The sequence below is a fragment of the Dermacentor andersoni genome, chromosome 6, assembly GCF_023375885.2.
Source record: "Dermacentor andersoni chromosome 6, qqDerAnde1_hic_scaffold, whole genome shotgun sequence".
In the NCBI taxonomy this organism is placed as follows: Eukaryota; Metazoa; Arthropoda; class Arachnida; order Ixodida; family Ixodidae; genus Dermacentor; species Dermacentor andersoni.
Window position 1 is genome coordinate 164,027,941 of NC_092819.1, and position 17,481 is coordinate 164,045,421.

Genomic DNA, 17,481 nt, shown 5'->3' on the forward strand with positions numbered 1-17,481 from the left:
TCGCAGCGGTCGCAACGGCGACAATGCAACTTCGGCTCCTGCTGGCGGCATTTCATCTACGCAAGCGTCTACGCCTGCAGCCCCGACCTACGTCGCCGTTTCTCCACCTCGGGATCCTGGTGTTTTCAACGGAGTCGGCAGTCCTGATGTTGACGACTGGCTCCGCTTATACGAACGTGTCAGCACCAGTCACAGGTGGGATCCGACTATTATGCTTGCCAACGTACTTTTCTACCTCGACGGAGCTCCATTGGCGTGGTTCCAGACTCGCGAAGAGGAGATCTCGAGCTGGGATCTCTTCAAAGACAAGCTACGCGACCTTTTTGGCAATCCGTTTGGTCGACAAGTCAACGCCAAGAAAGCCCTTGCCACACGTGTACAGACGTCGACCGAGTCCTACGTGTCGTACATTCTCGACGTGTTGGCCCTTTGTGCCAAGGCTGACCCGAACATGACTGAGGACGATAAGGTTAATCACGTCCTCAAAGGCATTGCTGATGACGCCTTCAATTTACTGGTGTTTACGAACGTCACCAGCATCGATACCATCCTCAAGGAGTGCCGCCGTCTCGAGCATGCTAAAAGCCGCCGGGTATCCCAGCACATCACGCGACTTCCCAACACAGCTGCTACGTCATCCTGTGACGACCTCTTCCACCAGCCGTCGCGATGTGACAACTTGACCCGTATCATTCGTTGTGAGGTCGAAGCGGCACAACCGGCGGCCCCTTCATTCCCGTCACCTGATCATTCTCCGGTGACAATCTCCTTGATCCAGGCCGTCGTCCGTCAAGAGTTGTGCGATGTCGGCCTGCAATCCATTCGTTCCGTACGCTCAGAACCTTTTTCTCCATGCACGTCCCCACCGCGCTCTTCTTACTCCTCTTATGGACAGCGCAACCCCTCCGAATGGCGAACCGTGGACGACAAGCCGATTTGTTTTAACTGCCGACGCATTGGACATGTCGCTCGCCACTGCCGCAGCCGCTGGACTTCTCCGACGCGCTATTATCCTGATTACCCCCCTCGCCCCTCTAGCGCATCCTTTTCCTTTGCCCCTTCTATGCCCGCTCCATCATCTGACCCTGCGACACCTTTGACACGACCCCACTACTTTCGCTCGCCTTCTCCCTCCAGTTGTCAATCTCGCTCGCCCCCGTCACGCCGTGCTCCTTCTCCGACCTACTGGCCGCACCCCCGACCGGAAAACTAGACAGTGCAGCTTCTGGAGGCGAAGCTGCATTGACGACATTGGCACGAAATCCTCGCTTCACCTTATCCACGAACAAGAATCCTTTGGACGTTCTCGTCGACAATGTTCCTGTGTGCGCGTTGATTGACACCGGGGCGCATGTGTCCATTATGAGTGCTGCTCTTTGCCGTCGGCTCAAGAAAGTTCTGACGCCTGCCCCGAACCGAGTTGTACAAGTCGCCGACGGAGGGACTGTCGCTATTGTTGGCATGTGTTCTGCCCGACTCACCATTGCTGAGAGACACACCGTCGTTCTCTTCACCGTCATCGAGCATTGCCCTCACGAACTCATTCTCGGTCTGGATTTTCTTGCCCATCATTCTGGCCTCATTGATTGTTCGGCCGGCTCACTTCGCCTTGACTTGCCTCTCCTTGCCGACCCTGTGGGCCCGCCTCCAAGCCATCTGAGCTGCATAGATTTTATTCGCCTACCACCTCACTCTGTGACACACGTCGACTTGTTGTCCTCTCCAGCTGTACCTGACGGCAATTACGTGGCCGCACCAATTCCGGCCGTTATGCTTACACATGGTGTTACCATGCCGCACACTGTGCTGAAAATTACTGGCAACCGCACCTGCCTTCCACTTGTCAATTTCGCGCTAACCGCGCAAGTTCTGCCTCAGGGGATCTCCTTGGCTATAATTCGCACTTTGCAGGATGATGAGGTCGAGCCATTCACAGTGGAAGATCGTTACAGCTCAGCCCATACCGTGACGTCATTGCACGGTACTGACGTCGACATTAAAAAGATGGTCTCCTATGACCTTACACCTGCTCAAGCTAAAGCTCTTTGCCGCGTTCTTGAAGGCTATCGTGACATTTTTGACTTTGACAATAGACCCTTAGGTCAAACGTCCGTCGTGACCCATCACATAAATACTGGCGATGCGAACCCTATTCACCGACGTCCATACCGTGTTTCTGCGTCGGAACGAGCTGTTATCCAACAGGAAGTCGCAAAGATGCTTGCAAAGGACCTTTCGAGGATCGAGCCTTCCTGTTGTCCCTGGGCATCTCCCGTCATACTTGTCAAAAAGAAGGATGGAACGTGGCGCTTTTGTGTAGATTATTGCCACCTGAACAAAATCACAAAAAAAGGACGTGTACCCTTTGCCACGTATTGATGACGCTCTAGACTGCCTGTACGGTGCCACCTACTTTTCTTCTATCGGCTTACGGTCCGGCTACTGGCAGATATCCGTCGATGACATGGACCGAGAGAAGACTGCATTTGTTACCCCTGACGGCCTTTATCAGTTCAAGGTGATGCCTTTCGGTCTCTGTAACGTGCCCGCCACCTTCGAACGAATGATGGACTCTTTGCTTCAGGGGTTCAAGTGGTCCACCTGTTTGTGCTATCTGGACGACGTCATCGTTTATTCGCCCACATTTGACATGCATCTAGACCGTTTTTCAGCGATTCTTGACGTGTTCCGCCACGCTGGTCTTCAGTTGAACTCGTCAAAATGTCATTTCGCTCGCCGCCAAATCGCCGTCCTTGGACACCTCGTAGACGCCAGAGGTGTGCGACCCGATCCAGACAAAAATCGCGCCGTTACGAATTTTCCTGTTCCGAAGTCTACCAAGGACGTTCGTAGTTTCATAGGGCTGTGCTCTTATTTCCGACGCTTTGTGAAGGATTTTGCGACCATTGCACGTCCCCTTACCGACCTCTTGAAGAAAGACGCCCCTTTTTCTTGGGGTCCTGATCATGCCGCATCTTTCTCGCAGCTGACTACTCTCCTTACCATGCCTCCAATTTTGGCCCACTTTGACCCGTCTGCCTCAACGGAAGTTCGAACTGATGCCAGTGGTCACGGCATAGGAGCAGTGTTAGCACAGCGCCAGCGTGGACATGATCGCGTTATAGCCTACGCCAGCCGACTTCCATCACCCACCGAGCGCAATTATTCAATCACAGAGCGTGAGTGCCTTGCTCTTGTGTGGGCTGTTGCGAAATTTCGTCCATACTTGTACGGATGCCCCTTCTGTGTCATCACTTATCACCACGCTCTCTGCTGGCTATCCTCGCTCAAGGACCCCACAGGACGACTCGCTCGCTGGGCGTTACGCCTGCAAGAATATACCTTCTCCGTGGTATATAACACGGGACGCTTGCACCAGGATGCCGATTGTTTGTCCCGCTACCCCGTCGACAAACCGGCTGATGCGGACGCCATCGCTTGCGTTTTCTCTGTGTCCCAGTTGCTTCAAATCGGCAACGAGCAATGGCGCGATCCTTCACTACGCACCCTCATCGACCGTCTGGAGTCAACTCCTGGCGACGCCTCTCTCCGGATGTTTCTCCTTAAGGAGGGGGCATTGTACCGCCGCAATTTTGATCAACACGGCCTTGACCTTCTGCTCGTCGTTCCATCGCACCTGCGTTCGACTGTCCTCCAGCAACTTCACGACGCTCCCTTGGCTGGACACTTGGGCGTCTCCCGCACATACAACCGTGTGCGCCGTCGATTCTTTTGGCCGGGTCTCGCCCGCTCCGTGCGGCGCTACGTTGCCGCTTGTGAGCCCTGTCAGCGCCGGAAGAAGCCCTCCACACCTCCAGCTGGATGTCTCCAGCCGATCGACATCCCACCCGAACCCTTTTTCCGGGTTGGTCTAGACCTTCTTGGACCATTTCCTCTCTCGGGCTCCGGAAATAAATGGGTCGCCGTCGCTACCGATTATGCTACGCGGTACGCAATCACCAAAGCCCTCCCGACAAGTTGCGCTACTGACGTTGCTGACTTTCTGCTCTATGACATCATTTTAGTGCACGGTGCTCCGCGCCAATTACTCACTGACCGTGGCCACAGCTTTCTGTCGGCAGTCGAGGACATCCTCCGTTCCTGCTCGACAAAGCACAAGTTCAGCACGTCCTACCACCCCCAGACCAACGGCCTCACGGAGCGCCTCAACCGGACCATCACTGACATGCTTTCCAAGTACGTTGCGACCGACCACCACGACTGGGATCTTCGCTTACCATATGTGACGTTCGCATATAATTCATAGTGTCACGACACCGCCGGCTATTCACCGTTCTATCTCCTACATGGCCGAGAACCCGTGTTGCCCTCGGACACTTTGCTGCCCTCGGCCACACGTTCCACCACTGAATACGCCCGTGACGCGATCGCACACGCCGACCACGCGCGCCAGCTCGCCCGCTCCCGCCTCGAGGCCTCACAGGTTGCAGGAGCATCAGAGATGCCTCTATGATTGCCACCATCGTGACGTGCACTATTCTCTGGGTTCTCTGGTGCTTCTCTGGTCACCCGTTCGCCGTGTGGGCCTTTCCGAAAAGCTGCTGTCGCGCTACACTGGCCCTTACCGTGTGGTACGACAAGTGACTAATGTCACGTATGAAATCATCCCCGCCGATTTCTCAGCGTCATCATCAGCTGCAAGTGACATCGTTCACGTGGCAAGACTAAAACCCTACCACACACCTTTCACCGCGGATGTGTATATTAAGCACCGGGACGGTGCTTCTACAGCCAGGGGTGATGCTACGAAACAGCCGCGATAATGTGGCTGCACTGAGGACGACGAAGACGACGTGTGTGCCGGTTTTTATATAGCGTCGCCATTTTGGCCTCCGTGAGCTTACCTGTAAATAACTTGTAAATAGTATTCGGCTTCAGCTTCACGTAACAATATTAACTTGCAAGGAAGACGTGTGCGATGGTCTGCTAAGAGAGAGAGCTGGCTAAAATATATCTCGAACATTAATTCCTACCCTCAAGGAAGAAAAGTATGGAGTAGGGTAACGAAATTACTAGGGCGGCCGTCTTACCATTTGCCATTAGTAGATGATCAGGGCAATAGCCTTGAAGACTGCTTTGGGAAACGTTTTGAGCATGTGTCCAGTTCGGATAACTCTTCAGCATCATTTCTCAAAGACAAAGCAGCAGCAGCAGAAAGTAAGCCACTGAATTGGAAATGTAGTAAAAGTTAACCGTACAACTATCCTTTTAATTTTGCCTAGTTCAGAGCTTCTTTGAACAGTTGTGAAAAGTGTGCTCCAGGAGCTGACAGGATCATTTGTAGAATCATAAAGCACCTTCATCATGGCACACAATCAGCACTGCTATGTCTTTACAATAATATGTGGGCAGCAAGATACCTTCCATTGGCATGGAAAGAGGCTGTTGTTTTCCTTGTCTTGAAACACAGAAAGGATCCATCCATAGTGACAAGCTACCGTCCTATTGCATCAACGAGTCGCCTCTGTAAGTTATTCGAAAAGATGATAAATCACTGATTATTACACTTTCTTGGAACAAACAAACTGCTTGACCCTTATTAGCATGGTTTTCAAGAAGGTCGATCTACAAATGATCATCTTGTAAGGATTGAGGCATACATTCGTGAGGCCTTCGTTCACAGACAATTTTTCCTGTCCCTCTTCCTTGGTATGGAAACGGCATACAACTCTACTTGGCAATTTGTAATTTTAAGCGACCTGTCAGAAATTGGTATACGTGGTAATATGCTTTATCTAACTGAGAGTTACTTCTCAAAGCATACATTCCAGGTTAGAGTTGGCAATACTTTATCCTGGCCATTTATCCATTAAAGTGGGGTATCGCAGGGCAGAGTACTCAATTGTGTCCTTTTTAATGAAGATGAACTCTTTACGTTCAATCATTCCTCAAAGTTTCTTTTACTGTGTATATGTAGATGACTTACAGTTAGGGTGTAGATCATGTAACCTTGCGATATGTGAAAGATAAGTGCAGCTTGGTCTGAACAAGGTGTTAAAGTGTGCCAACGAAAATGGCTTTAGGTTAAATTGCAGCACAAGCTCATGCATCCTTTTCTCAAGAAAAAGAGGCTTGATTCCAGAACCCGACATTGTATACTAGATAGACACCACATAAATGCGAACACAGAACACAAATTTTTAGGCATAATTTTCTACATAAAACTGACGTTCATATCACACATAAAGCATATTAAGAGAAAATGCTTAAACACTGTGAACACTCTAAAGATATTGTCGCACACAACATGGGGTGGTGATAGGAAATGTCTAACAAACCTCTACAAGAGCCTCATACTGACACGATTAGATTATGGCGCCATAGTGTACCTGTCTGCTACTCCAAGCACCCTAAAAATACTAGATCGTGTTCACCACCTAGGCACCCAGCTGGCCACAGGTGCCTACAGGACAAATCTTGTGGCAAGCCTTTATGTAGAAGCGAACAGGTGGTCGCTCCATCTGCAACGTTCATACTTAAGCTTCAATTATTTTCTGAAAGTGAATGCAAACCCTGACCATCCCTCTTATCGGCAATGCTCTTTCGTAATCGACTTCAGCTAGAGAACCATTTTCTCTGCACGTAAGGAAGCTTTCTGAGGAAATGGGAGTTCCAATTCTTGAGCCAAACCTGATGGTCCCAGCAAAGCCATTGCCGCCGTGGCAGTGGCAGCTCATAAAAGGTAACACATCGTTCATAGAGGTTGTAAAACATGCACCGGAGGTACATATAAGAATGCATTTCCTTGAACTGCAGTCCAAATACTCATGGCCAGAATTCTACACAGATGCTTCAATATCGCATGCCGGCGTTTCTTATGCCATGGTCGGCCCATCCTTCTCAGAATCGGGCTGTTTGCGCCTGGAAACAAGCATCTTTATGACAGAGGCCTACGCACATTTGTCATCTGTAAGGCACATCAAGGAAACAAAACTAGAAAAAGGAATAATATTTACAGATTCACTGAGTGTCCTCAAAGCCTTAATCTCCCTACAAAAGAATAAAAATCCTGTCTTTACTGAACTTTATGTAATCTGCTGTGCTTTGTACGCATCTCTTCAACACATCATATTATGCTGGGTGCCTGGCCACAGAGGCATCGAGGGTAATATGCTTGCTGAGCGTATAGCCACATCAGTAACCACAAAGCCAAGTAATTCTTCCATAGCTGTCACTGTCATAGATTTAAAGACCTTCCTACGCAAGACACACAGGGGCCGCTGTTGGCAATGTACATGGGATACTGAAACACTTAATAAACTTGACATTTCCTTGGTCTTCGAACAAAATCACGTTTGTTGGCAGTACTCCCCAAGGTCTTCGAAGCCATTGCTAAACTTTCAATCCAAGCATTCCAAAGTAGTAAAAAACGGAATTGCCATGTCGTGCCTTCAGTCTTCTCTCACCAGATCCTGCATGCACAAAATGAGTGCCAATTTTAATGCGCAGGTGCGGCACCTATTAGAAGCAGGTTATCCTAGTGTAGCAGTGGCCACTGTGGCTGAACGCCTAAAGAAATCGGTTTCGAGGGAGGGGGACATGATTACAGAAAGCAGTAATAGCAAAAAAAGAGTAGTGGCTATTCCGTACATTCATTCAGTGTCGCACAAGCTTAAAAAAGTTGCAAGTAGATACAATGTTAATGTTGCTTTCACTGCTCCCAATAAGCTAGATAAGACATGCGCTGCCGTACAGAGGAAAAAGGAGCAGGTAAAAGGCAAAAAAAAAGAGCAGATATTTGTCCAGTGAAACACAATAAGAACAACAGTTTTACTGACTGTCGTATGGGTGTGGTTTATAAAATTCCCCTTAGCTGTGGCCAGTTCTACGTAGGGCAAGTGGGACGGTGTATCAATCAGAGGCTAATGGAACATAAAAGGTGAATAACCGGTGGATCGCCTTCTAATCTTTCCCTACATTGCCAAGATTGTAACTGCACGCCAGAGTTAGATGAATGCGTGATATTGTACAGGCATAAGAATGAAGATACGCGTCTTATGGTAGAGGCATGGCATATCTATAATGGTGGAAGTGCGTGTGTGAGTCAGCCTTCGATTAATTTACGTAAGAAAGAGATTAAGTGCCTTAATAGCTGTCACTCATGTAGACTGGCACATGTACCCGACTGACACATGGTGATACCATTCCTGAGCTTGCGCAGATGAGTTCTGTGTCTTCTTTTTTTTTTTTTTGCCTCAGTGCTTCCTTCAGTTGATAGTCGGCGTTCATATTGTCCACTTCTCTACTCTTGTGTCCTGTCTGCACGCCTCACTTCTTTTTTGCATAATGAATCCTTACCAACTAGCTCAGCTTTCTGTTGTTCTAATCAATGAGCTGCTGTCTGCTTATTTATTTATACGGCACTTGCCTTCCTGGAATTTTTAGTGGATTGGTGTATACGAGGCGAACAGAAGGCCGTTGTACTTAACTGCTGAATGCGCAGAAAATTTGTGCTTTGAGATAAAAAAATGGTAGGCGACCCTATCTTTGACTTAGGTGTCTCTTAGTGGCACTCGTACCTCGGCGTTGGCATTCTTTAGGTCAACTTTAGGTGAACATAACGCACAAACCACTATCGGAGGCAACTGTTTTTCATTAATTAGCTGGTTAAATATCATTCCACGTACTTGTGTGTGACATCAATAGTGACATCATTACTTCCGCTTTCTACTCCCGGGTTTCCAGGAATTTCTCCAAAGCCATGCTCACTTGGCGGGTCTCTAAAGTCTACGATTCTGTGCTTTGATGTGTGGTAATCAGTGATTCCTAATGCTAATTATTCCAGACACTTCAGTAACTCAACTTGTAACTAAACTTATGCTCTGATATGTCTATATGAAACCCATTAATTTTGTACTTTGCTATTGGTTTTCAATTTTTACTTACTTATTTTAAATTTAGTGCCTGGTCGTTTCTGATTTTTAATTAATTCTACTTATTCCAGACACTTCAGTAACTCAACTTATATCTAAACTTATGCTTTAATATCATATCTATCATGAAACCCACAAACTTTGTTCAGCAGTATTTTTTTATTTTATTTCTGATTTATTTCTAATTCTGTCCCCGGTCATCTCAGTGATTTCTAATTAATTCTAGTTATTCCAGACACTTCAGTATCTCATCTTGTAACGAAACTTATGCTCTGATATCATATCTATAATGAAACCCACAAATTTTGTGCTGTACTATTGTTTTTCTATATTTTTTTCTGATTTATTTTGAATTTCGTCCCCGGTTATCTCTGGAGGTGAGGCTTAAGTGCTGCACAAGAAACAGGAGTGTCACTCAATGATCGTGCCATTAAAAAAGAACATAAAGTCAAACAGCCCAAGAAATTAATTTTCTTTTTTCCATTGTAGAGAGTTTCACTTATGAGGGTGACTCCTCATGAGCGGAACACCCTTTAAACACCCTTTAGTTCTAGCATGTCATGATCTAAGTACATTGAATAGATCTGTTCGAATGTGTTAAATAAATTAGGCTGCTGCATCATGCAATAACAAAAGCACCAAATAACACCAAGCATCTGTCGTACAAATCACTATTCTGCCCAATTTTAGACCAGGCTTCTTATGTCTGAAATTTTGATAAGCAGTGCAAAATTAATGCAATTGAGGCCGTAAAAAGAAGGGCTATTCGCTTCATTTATCCCCGATATGACTTCGATTGCTCACCCTTATCGGCTATCTACACATCTAACTTACAGCTACTTCCACTGGAACAAAAGAATTAGTCATGAAAGTTATTATAATTATGTTACTTTATCAGTTTATTACGTGTTGGCATGGAGCAGAGGTAGAAAACTGGGCTCCTAACCTGAAGGTCGCAAGTTCTAATCCTCGTCTAGTCCACTATATTCTTCAGGCTTGCAGTGGCACCTGACACTGGGGGAAAAAAAATGAAAAAAAAAAAAATTCTAGAGCCAGTGAGGCCATAGTAGTCCAGATGCAACCAAATTTGGAATGCACACTAAGCTTCAGCAGACACTCTCTCACCAGAGTAGGAATTGGCCTCCCTGGTGCAGTGTTTGGCCTCTACCTCCCTCATGACTCTAACAGTCAAAGGTAATGTTCAGTAGCCTGGCAAGGGAACAATTCAGGATCGCCAGTCAGCCTCTAGTGCCTGTGCAGGAGTACGTTTACCTAGGTCATTTACTCATAGGGGGACATGATCATGAGAAAGGAATTTACAGAATAAAAGTGGGTTGGAGTGCGTACAGCAGGCATTGCCAAACCCTGACTGGGAGCTTGCCACTGTCATTGAAAAGAAGAGTGTACAATCATTGCATTCTACCTGTGCTAACATATGGGGCAGAGACCTGAAAGTTAAAGAAGCTTGAGAACAAGTTAAGGACCGTGCGGAGAGTGATGGAATGAAAAATGTTAGGTGCAACTTTAACAGAGAGAAAGAGAGCAGTGTGGATCAGAGAGCAATTGATGCTGTAGTTGACATTAAGAGAAAAATAATGGAGCTGGACAGGCCATGTGGTGCATATGGCAGATAACCAGTGGACCATTATGGTTACAGAATGGGTGCCAAGGGACGGGAAGTGCTGTTGAGGAGGGCAGAAAACTAGGTGGAGAGATGGAATTGGGAAATTTGCAGGCGCAAGTTAGAATTAGCTAGCGCAAGACAGGGGTAATTTGAGATTGCTGGGAGAGGCCTTCATCCTGGCAGTGTACATAAAGATAGGCTGATGATGATGTTTCCTCTCCAATTGAAGTCTTCCTACTTTTGCTAACCAATCTTTTGCTCAATGTCAGTGCATTCTTAACATCGCTCCTTTTTACTCATGCACAGACATATTTGAATACAGATTTTTCACCGTTCGATCCTCGGAATTTATTAAACCTTGCACAACTCTGTCATTATCACTCTCTGAATTCCTGAAAGCTCTAGCAAAGTGCTAACTTTATAACTTATCTTGTGCACTGTGCAATTTCAGTTGCTTTCAAATTCCATGTGTTTTTGTCTGCTCTTGCCAAGAGGGCTGCAGTATCAATGTATCAATAAATGATTAAAGCAGTAAATGAATGAATAAATAAAAGTGTGATAGCAATTGTTCTAATAGTTTTGATTATGAGGCATCTAAGCCACCCACCGCTAAAAATGTAGAAAATCTTGAAGCAGCCATTTCAAGTGTCGGAAGGTGCTTTTTATGCAAAAAAAAAAAAGTTATAGTATGTCTCATGTGTAAATGTTATAGTTACCCCTTTGTAATTTGATGCCACATTTCCAGCTCTTTCTTGTCTCACATTGTGTGAACGGAAAGAAAAACTCTCTTAAATGCTAACTTGGCAGGTTGTGCTGGTTGGCAGCTGTGCAAAGGCTTTGCACGCTCTCTTTATTGTTCTCCAGCCAGGAACGGCACAAGTTTGTCCCTCGTGAGTTGGCGGGTCACGGTGGGCCTCCACGACTGTTTGCCGATGCGGGGGCCAAGGCCTTCTTCTTCCGTGAGCGCTACCAGCTGGTGCTGCAGAAGACGTCACGCCACCACTGCTTCTCCTCGAGGTCACGCCTGCCCGCTGGCACCACTGGCTTTGACCTGCGACCGATCGAGCACCTGCTGGGCACCACGGGTGAACGTGTGGTCGTGCTTGGCATGCTCTGCCAGCTCGAAGAGGTATGGCTGGGAGATGGTGCCTCGTTTATTCTATCTTAAATGCTCATGGGTGGTACATATATACCCTGCCGCCAAGGTTTATGATTTTAACATAAAATGCTTAGTTTCTAGAGGTTGCTTACGATTGTCATAGTGACGCCAATAATTTTACTATTTTTCATTTTTGTCAAGTTTGGGCAATATTGATCTTGCCAGATTCAGAGAAGAGACATACTTTTTTGGACCTGCTCAATTATTGAGACCTACGGGCTGCAGAACCACCACTAAAATAGTAACTGAAATTTCAGTTGTCGTTAAGTGAAGACATATTTTATGAATATAGTCAATGAACATTCCTGTTTTTCTGTGACTTGCATCATTTTTGCAGAGAATATAAAACAGCATGCCCTTCAACAGCTTCCCTAGAAAACAAACAAAGCCAATGAAATTTTTTAAACAGCGGGAAGTCGTCAGTAATAAAACAAATTTTAGTAACCTTCAAAAAATTTTATTATGTCTTTGCTTCGATGATGGTATTTTTCACACTTTAAGGTTGGCAAGACTGCATAAGGGGGTGCACGCTACAACACTACACATAGATGAGTAAAATACAAGATATCACTACTTGTTGCTATGCTAGTTGGTTAAAAACTTTTTCTGCTGAAGAAGACCTGAAAACAACGAAGGAAACAACTTGACAGGAAGGAACGTCACTCACAACTAACTTTATTTAGAAGCAGGTGTGTACCTTTTACAGTGAAATCTTTATATAACAAACTTTAGGGGACCGCAGCAAATTGTTCTTTATTCTGAATGGTTGTTACAGTGAAAGCCTCAAAATTAGCGATTTTGCCCATCAACCTATCAGTTGTCACCGTATGAACTATCCCCGAAAACCTCGCTTTTGGCTCTCGGCCAGTACTGTTGCTATTTTCCATGAATTCCACCGTTGCACACCACCGCAGCACCCTATGTGGAGTGGTGCGCGCAAGAGGGTCGCTGACACCGAGAAAAACACCGACAAAGAAGAAGCTCCATGTCACCTATAAGGCATACTGTTTCTTTTTGTTTGTTTGTTTTTCACATTCCTTGCCGTGGACACCGCAACTGTTCTGCTTGAGGTGGACGCCTCAACTATTGCAGAGTGTTAGCACATGTAACCAACACTGTGCAGAAAGTGCGACCATGTGGCAACCCTGCGGTACGACCGCAGAAAGAAGTGCAAAAGGAAGAAGAGGCATGCACAGGAAGAAAGGCGAAAGAGGGAATAGATGTGCCTCCATTGGTAGGCAACACTTCTCTAGGCAGAGCATGCGCTCACAAAAACTGATGCATCGTCCCCTCCTCAATAAAAGAAAAAAAAAAGTCCGCTTTCGGAGTGTTTTTCTTCCCCCTTGGCGCCGTCTTGGGTTTTCCGAACCCATGCGCCGCTACGTCCACTTTCTGCGCCTTGTTGCTTGCTAGCCTACTGTTCCAGCTGCTGTAAAAGATACATGGAAGTCTAAGAAACCCCAGATCCTGGAATGTTAGTTCGTAGTACTGAAGCGTTAACATGACACGGAAACTGAATAATGATCGCTATTCTGAAAAGTTCGGTATTCTGAAGTCGTAGTATGGAAATTTTTTAGATTCAAACTAAAGCAGTCAGCAGGGGATTTCTGAAAAGTTCGTTAATCTGAAAAGTTCGATAATGTGGTGTTCGTAGTAACGAGGTTTCACTGTGTATATGGAAGGTTCCGCATGTGCTCGCATATTTGCGTACGATTAACAGACCCAGTATCATAGACCTTAAATTGATAAAGAAAAATGATTTTTATATACTTTGCAAGATGCCTTAGCATGTGAGGTGATCGAGGTGCGTTAAATAAATGTATCGGTAATATTTCAGTGGCCCTGCATGCCAATGAATATCAGTTCTTTGCGTGCTGTCTTTTATAAGTAGTTCTTTTTTTTATTTTGAAGTGTTTGAGCTCAGGTCTATTATCGATACTCAAGTGTGCATGTGGACGCTGGCAGCTTCCTTATAGAAAGCATGTACCTTTTTCTGAACAAACCTAGCGGTGAGTGAGTGTTCTTTCCTGTCCAGTCGTGTTGTTCATTATTTTCACGTCTTTTTCCACCGCAAGAGATTAACGTGCAACACTGAATATTATGCAAAAAAGTCAACACTAGGTTTTATTGAACTGGAAATTAGCACCACACAAAAAAACAACAAACGCGAAAAGACATGATAATACAAGTGCCAACTCTTAACTCGAGGTTTATTTGCAACATACAGAACAGAATACTATTTAATGATGCATGGTGGATATTCTGTTGTGTTTGTTGCAAAATAAGCCTTGTGTTGAGAGTTGGGCTTGTGTTATAAGGTCTTTTCATGTCTGTTTATTTCTGTGGTGCCATTCCCCAGAATGAACCTATATGAACTCACGCTATTGTCAGTTCTTCTTGATGTATTCCTGCGAACTTTTGCAGTTATTTTAGCGGTGTGCGAATATAGTGAAATTCGCAAGTCAAATTGAATACTGAATATTTTCTCATTCCTGAAGGAACATCACATAAGAAGCTTGCGCGGAGTTCGTTTCATAAAAGAAAAAAATCAGGTCTATATACATTGCCACATGCATGTTCACAATGAGACATATGAATAGCTGGAGAGCTTGTATATGATAAACAACTTCCTTCAATTATCTGGGGCTTCACAGTGATGACAGTACTGAAACAGTTAAAGGGGTCCTGAAACACATCTCTAAGTAATCGTAGAATGAGATTACTACATCGCCTCCTGAATCTCCTGCAATGAAACTTTTTTCGAATCCTTCAAGCACAAGTGAAGTTAGATGTAGTTATCAGAGCTGTCAGGCGGCTTTCTGTCTCCTTTCATTTCCACTAGCATGCTGGAAGTTACACAGGGGAGACGGCGAAGGAAGTGCAAAGGAACAATGCCCTGCTGCCCCACCCAAAGGCTGATTATCTTGGTGGTGAGACGGCTCGTGGCGGCATCCCGTGGTGGCCGTGGTACACTTTACATTTTGGAGGCCACGGGCAGCAGACGCAGGAACGTGCAGCTCCTGTGTTTAGACCGGCAGTGCAATGATAAATTTGCATTCAAAGATGAAATTGTTTTTCTTTCTTTTTTTTTTGAGATCGCGGACATATGTATTTCTCATTTATTTAACTCAAATGAGCAATAATTGTATTGCTGAGTATGCTCTCGCAACCATGAAATTAGCCATTAACCTTTGTGGGTCCAGCTCCTTGCGATGAGGCTGCATGATATTGACGAAGCGAGAGCAAGCGATTTTAAACTGCCTTTGACCTTCGATTGCAAGTTCCCTGCGGCATGTGGTGCAGTAGCATTTGGCTCTAAGGTTCGCAGGAGCCTCGTTAGCAGATCGGCAATGTTTTCTTGATAAGTTGCCATATGCTCGAATAATGTTGTGTTTGCTGAAGGAGAGCAAAGCACTGCACATTCATTTGAAGGGATGCAAATATGGTGAGACTGGTAAAATAAGAAGTCGGAGCAAATTTATACGCTGGCTGCCTAAAAGTGAGCCATTTTTTTTTGAATGACTGGGAATTACTAAGCAGAACTGATCTGGCCTGTGTGTTTGGTCAGGAACTGGTGCCCCTGTGCAGTAACTGCAGCTTTCCTGCAGCAGAATCACTTGGAGCAGTCCTCACAGCCACATTCCATCTCCCTCTATACTACAATAAGTGCTCTATCCCTTACATAGTATTAAAAAATGTTCAGCTACTTGAAATAGCGAATTATCGATTAGAATATTAATTTAATGGCATGGACTACTTGATTTTCAATGCAATAGTGTTAATGGCCCCGTGTCGCAGAGAATCCGGCAGCGGCGATGTGGTCCATATGAGGAAAATCATCTCGGACCACACATCTCCATCCATGCAGGCCCTCCACGTAACACGAAGGCATTGCTGAAATAATTGAATTTCTCGAAGTAAGATGCATCAGAGAATTCGTAAAGTACGACTTATACACAACTTAGAGATGACAACGCCGGATTCTGAGTTGAATATACGAGAAAACATAATTTTGTTATGCGGAAACACAAACCCCTTTTCCAGCTGCCGTTTGTGGTCTGTCTGTCGGAACGGCGCACTCCAGAAAGCTCGCCTTCGTGCATAGCGCTAGTCGTCAGCGTTTCCAGGAAAACGTTACCATTACATAAGCTGCAGTTGCTGGGAAGCGTGAGAAGCAGTTGGGGGGGGGGGTCTTTGAATGGTAGTGCATTCCACTCTTAAAGGTGAAGCTTAAATGTCCTCCAAATTTTGATTTAAAATTTAGTATACTTGTACACCTCTAGATTTTATCGTAAGGAGCTTCATTTTTAGTAGTGGTTAATGATTGTCATATTGACACAAATACTTTACAATTTTTCATTTGCATATGTTTTAGAAAAAACGAACTTTATAAAAAGCAAATAGTCATTCAGTGATTTCATAGGCCCATTTTTTTAACCCTCTTGTGCGGCAGTGACATAAACTCACAAAACCACTGTGCAGTCAACTCTTGTTAGCACAAACCTCATATTATGAAATTTCACAGATTCATAGAAATTGGGCAATTCCCAGACAAGAGCGTATTGTTTTAATTAAAAATATTTCATTACTACAAATTTCAAAACAACGAACATTTCAAAATAATGGCTGAACTTTAATTATTTTTCCATTTTAATAGCACCATGAAAGAATTTATAACCCAGTATATCCCGCAGATTTATGACTTGCAAAACTTAAGAATCTGATGGGCCACTGTCAGCAGCAGATGCTCATGGATAGCTGTAATTACTGATCCATGTCCTCACCCATGTAATGGCCCACGGAAATAGAAACTACACAAATTGCACCGTGCCAGCACCGTCCATACGGCACTACGCACTGAGAGATCGCAATTTCAAGCCTTTGCATCTGCAGGAGTCGGAGCGAAGAGATAGCCACCGTGGCCACGATTTATTTAGGCCAACCAGCCATGGTCGGGATCTCGTGAGCGGCAGCTACCGCTGCCACTCGGGTCGAGTGTGCTAGTGTGTTCCCATGTCGCACTATATGCACGTGAGCCATCTTATTTTTCACCGGCTTTGGAAGCGATAGTTGCGCCGCTACACATCCTTCACAATTGCAACAGTCACAAAGGATTGAAAAGTCAAATCACTGAAGAGCAAGTTTATTTAGAACGCCACCTGAACACATGATCAATTGGCAAGTCATCAAATAACATGATAGCGATAGAATTCCTGTATGCTTCAAGATTTCGGTAATCTTTGGGGGGAAAATGTGTGGTGGCAGATCATGTACAGATCTCAAATATGTGAATGGTATAAGTATTGACTGCACACTTTATTTCAAGCCACCTGCGTTATCAGCGAGTTTAGGAGTAGTGGGTGCCATGGCTCAAGTCGCGTTGTCTACACTCTGAAAAAATTTACCGTTGCATGGTTCATGTGGGACAGTCGGCACATGTTCAAGAATCATCGCGCTGTTGCCGTTGCAGTGCTGCAGCGTCGAGTTTCGTCGCACCGCCGATGGAGCATGCACAGAACTGTGGCATGTAATCTCACTGTCGACGGCTGTCAGTGCAGTGTGCGGAAACACGGCTGTGCATGCACTGGGCGGGGTGGAGGCGACTGCACATGAGTGTGCATTCTCACTCCCGTGCTTGGAAGTCCTTGTCGTCGGGTTGAATGCATTTGTGGACGTACCGCTTTGAAATGCGGACGATTCCTCTGGTGGAATTTAGTTTCTGACACGAATTCACGTGTTTCCAATACAACAGTATTTCAAAATAAATTATTTTCAGCAGTCCCCTGATGTTTGTTATGTCAAGG

At 45.4% G+C, this 17,481-nt stretch overlaps 1 protein-coding gene across 1 annotated transcript in view; it reads left to right on the plus strand.

Annotated features, from left to right (window-relative positions):
* Positions 1 to 17,481, plus strand: part of PolE2 (DNA polymerase epsilon subunit 2) — a 123,792-nt gene that overhangs the window by 29,715 nt on the left and 76,596 nt on the right. Inside the window, exon 4 of the mRNA XM_050172274.3 lies at positions 11,383 to 11,647. Within this exon, the coding sequence (XP_050028231.2) occupies positions 11,383 to 11,647 (265 nt within the window). The remainder of the gene's footprint in view (positions 1 to 11,382; positions 11,648 to 17,481) is intronic.